This window comes from Austrofundulus limnaeus, unplaced genomic scaffold, assembly GCF_001266775.1.
Source record: "Austrofundulus limnaeus strain Quisiro unplaced genomic scaffold, Austrofundulus_limnaeus-1.0 Scaffold54, whole genome shotgun sequence".
Lineage (NCBI taxonomy): Eukaryota > Metazoa > Chordata > Actinopteri > Cyprinodontiformes > Rivulidae > Austrofundulus > Austrofundulus limnaeus.
The window spans coordinates 1,998,636-2,000,632 of NW_013952456.1; the positions used below are offsets into that span (position 1 = coordinate 1,998,636).

The 1,997-nt window shown below is 36.4% G+C and overlaps 1 protein-coding gene across 1 annotated transcript in view; it reads right to left on the bottom strand.

Annotated features, from left to right (window-relative positions):
- Positions 1 to 1,997, bottom strand: part of LOC106517946 (pyruvate carboxylase, mitochondrial) — a 382,167-nt gene that overhangs the window by 3,351 nt on the left and 376,819 nt on the right. The window contains exons 25-26 of the mRNA XM_014008998.1: positions 1,307 to 1,447; positions 1,056 to 1,157 (exon numbers count right to left, since the gene is read on the bottom strand). Of these exons, the coding sequence (XP_013864452.1) occupies positions 1,056 to 1,157; positions 1,307 to 1,447 (243 nt within the window). The remainder of the gene's footprint in view (positions 1 to 1,055; positions 1,158 to 1,306; positions 1,448 to 1,997) is intronic.

Consider the following 1,997-nt stretch of genomic DNA (forward strand, 5'->3'; position numbering starts at 1 on the left):
ACTTTATGTTTTGAGGAATGTCATTCCATGCTTTAGTATAAACATAGAAGAAAGACCTCTGGCCGTAACAGTTTTTAAAAGTTGGTAATGTAAGAAGAAGTAGAAGTAAACAGTAGGCTGAAAAATATTTACTCAAGTACAGATACCCAAAAATTCTACTTAAGTACAGTAACAAAGTATTTGTACTTAGTTACTTYACACCTCTGCAAACAAACAACTGTAATGCATTTGATCAAATATCAAAACTAGGAGTGAACATTTTAAACTAATTTAAAAAGAACCAACTTCTTAATTACAGGAACTGAACTGTAATCTGTTCTGCTGTCCTTAATGTTCAAAATTTATATTTTTCTTTAATGTCTGAGGTCATAAGCARTAGAGATTGACTGATACAAGTTTTTATTTTAACGTCAGTTTAACTGATCCCTGTGTGCTGCCAGTTCCTGAAGCTGATGTTACTTTTTCTTCCATTTACATGAGAAAAATGATAAATGTTACACAAGTCTCAAATTAAAAAGAAATGATACATTTATTAAAATAGATGCAAACAATGTAGAACATTTAAATATTCTATAAAGAATATACATAACCTTAAGATTGTTTGCTTTTCTTGCTTTGGTTGCTGCTGATTCAAGAAAAAATAAATATCAGCCCAAAATATCAGTCGACCTCTAACCAGCAGCTATACGGGAAATTTGACAGCAACTACAWGCTCAGGTCCCATGACAGAGATTCACTTTGGTCTTTTTTTTTCCTGCTCAGAGCTGCCATTAGCTCATAAATCCAGTTAAACTATTGCTACAAACTGAGGTCGTTCAAAGATTCAAAGAGCCATCTGCAACAGGTAAGATATTAACTATTCATAAACCTTTTACCTTATTAAACTGATTAAAATTAAATTTCACTGACTTCAAATACAGAATCAAATTGTTTTTAACAAATTAAAAACAGCTTTGTTGTGTAAATCTGATTGTTTAGCTGTTTGAATCGTTTCATTTAGGGATCAAAGCTAAAGTTTCACCCAAAGCAACAGAATCCAGGCTGAATAAACTGACCTTAGATCCAACTTTAACCTTGACCTCCAGAACTTTTCCAGGCATCGGAGCTCCAACCTGACCCTTAATGGACTTCTGAGCCTTGGGGTGGAACTTCATTTCCTGAAAATAAAAACAACAAAGAGTTGTTGTTATTAATGCGTCCTGTCTCCTGTTGAAACCATGAATCAGTWGTGAGCTGACTCAGCATGTTGTGGTTCAGCAGTGGGTCATTTGTCAGTTTGATGATCATAAACGAGTCGTTCATGTACCTTCATGGCCACTGTGTCTTTAACCAGAACTGATCGGAGCTGCCCGTTCAGCTCGAAGAAGACCTCCCTCTGACCAGCCTTGTTCAGGTCTCCCAGAGCCAGAGCCTTGATGTGGAGGATCTTCCCTCGCTCCAGCTCCACCTGCAGCCACACAGGACAGGAGGACACAAATACATTAAAAACAATCCATACACGGGGACAGAATTAGATTATGGTAGAGAATTGGAATTAATACGAGTGAGCAAGAGTCCAGTGAAGCAATAAAAACACAGAGTGAGACGAGCTGAAACGTTTGCCTTTGTTTGGTTTTCCTCAGCGATGAGAACGCAGCAGCTTCTTTTGTCCGGTTGGATTACAGCTCACACTTTTTTGCACTAATAAAATCAATTTTTAACTGCAGAAAGCCCTGCAGTCCAGTTTCATTTAATGCAGCATGTGAAGCAAACTGAACGCTGCAGGTTTGATGAAAAAAAACTACTATTGTTCCTTTTTAAAGGAAGAGACAACTACTGGTAATTAAACACGTTCATGTGCAGCTTTTTGAATTTATGAAGTTTTATTAGTGAATCAATCACTGTTTCTGTGCAGTCAGGAGTTAAAGGGATCCCCGATTCGTTGTAACAGACTTTATATGATAAACATATACTTTAACTGTAAAATAATGACTTTAAAAATACTGTAGGATGTTCAG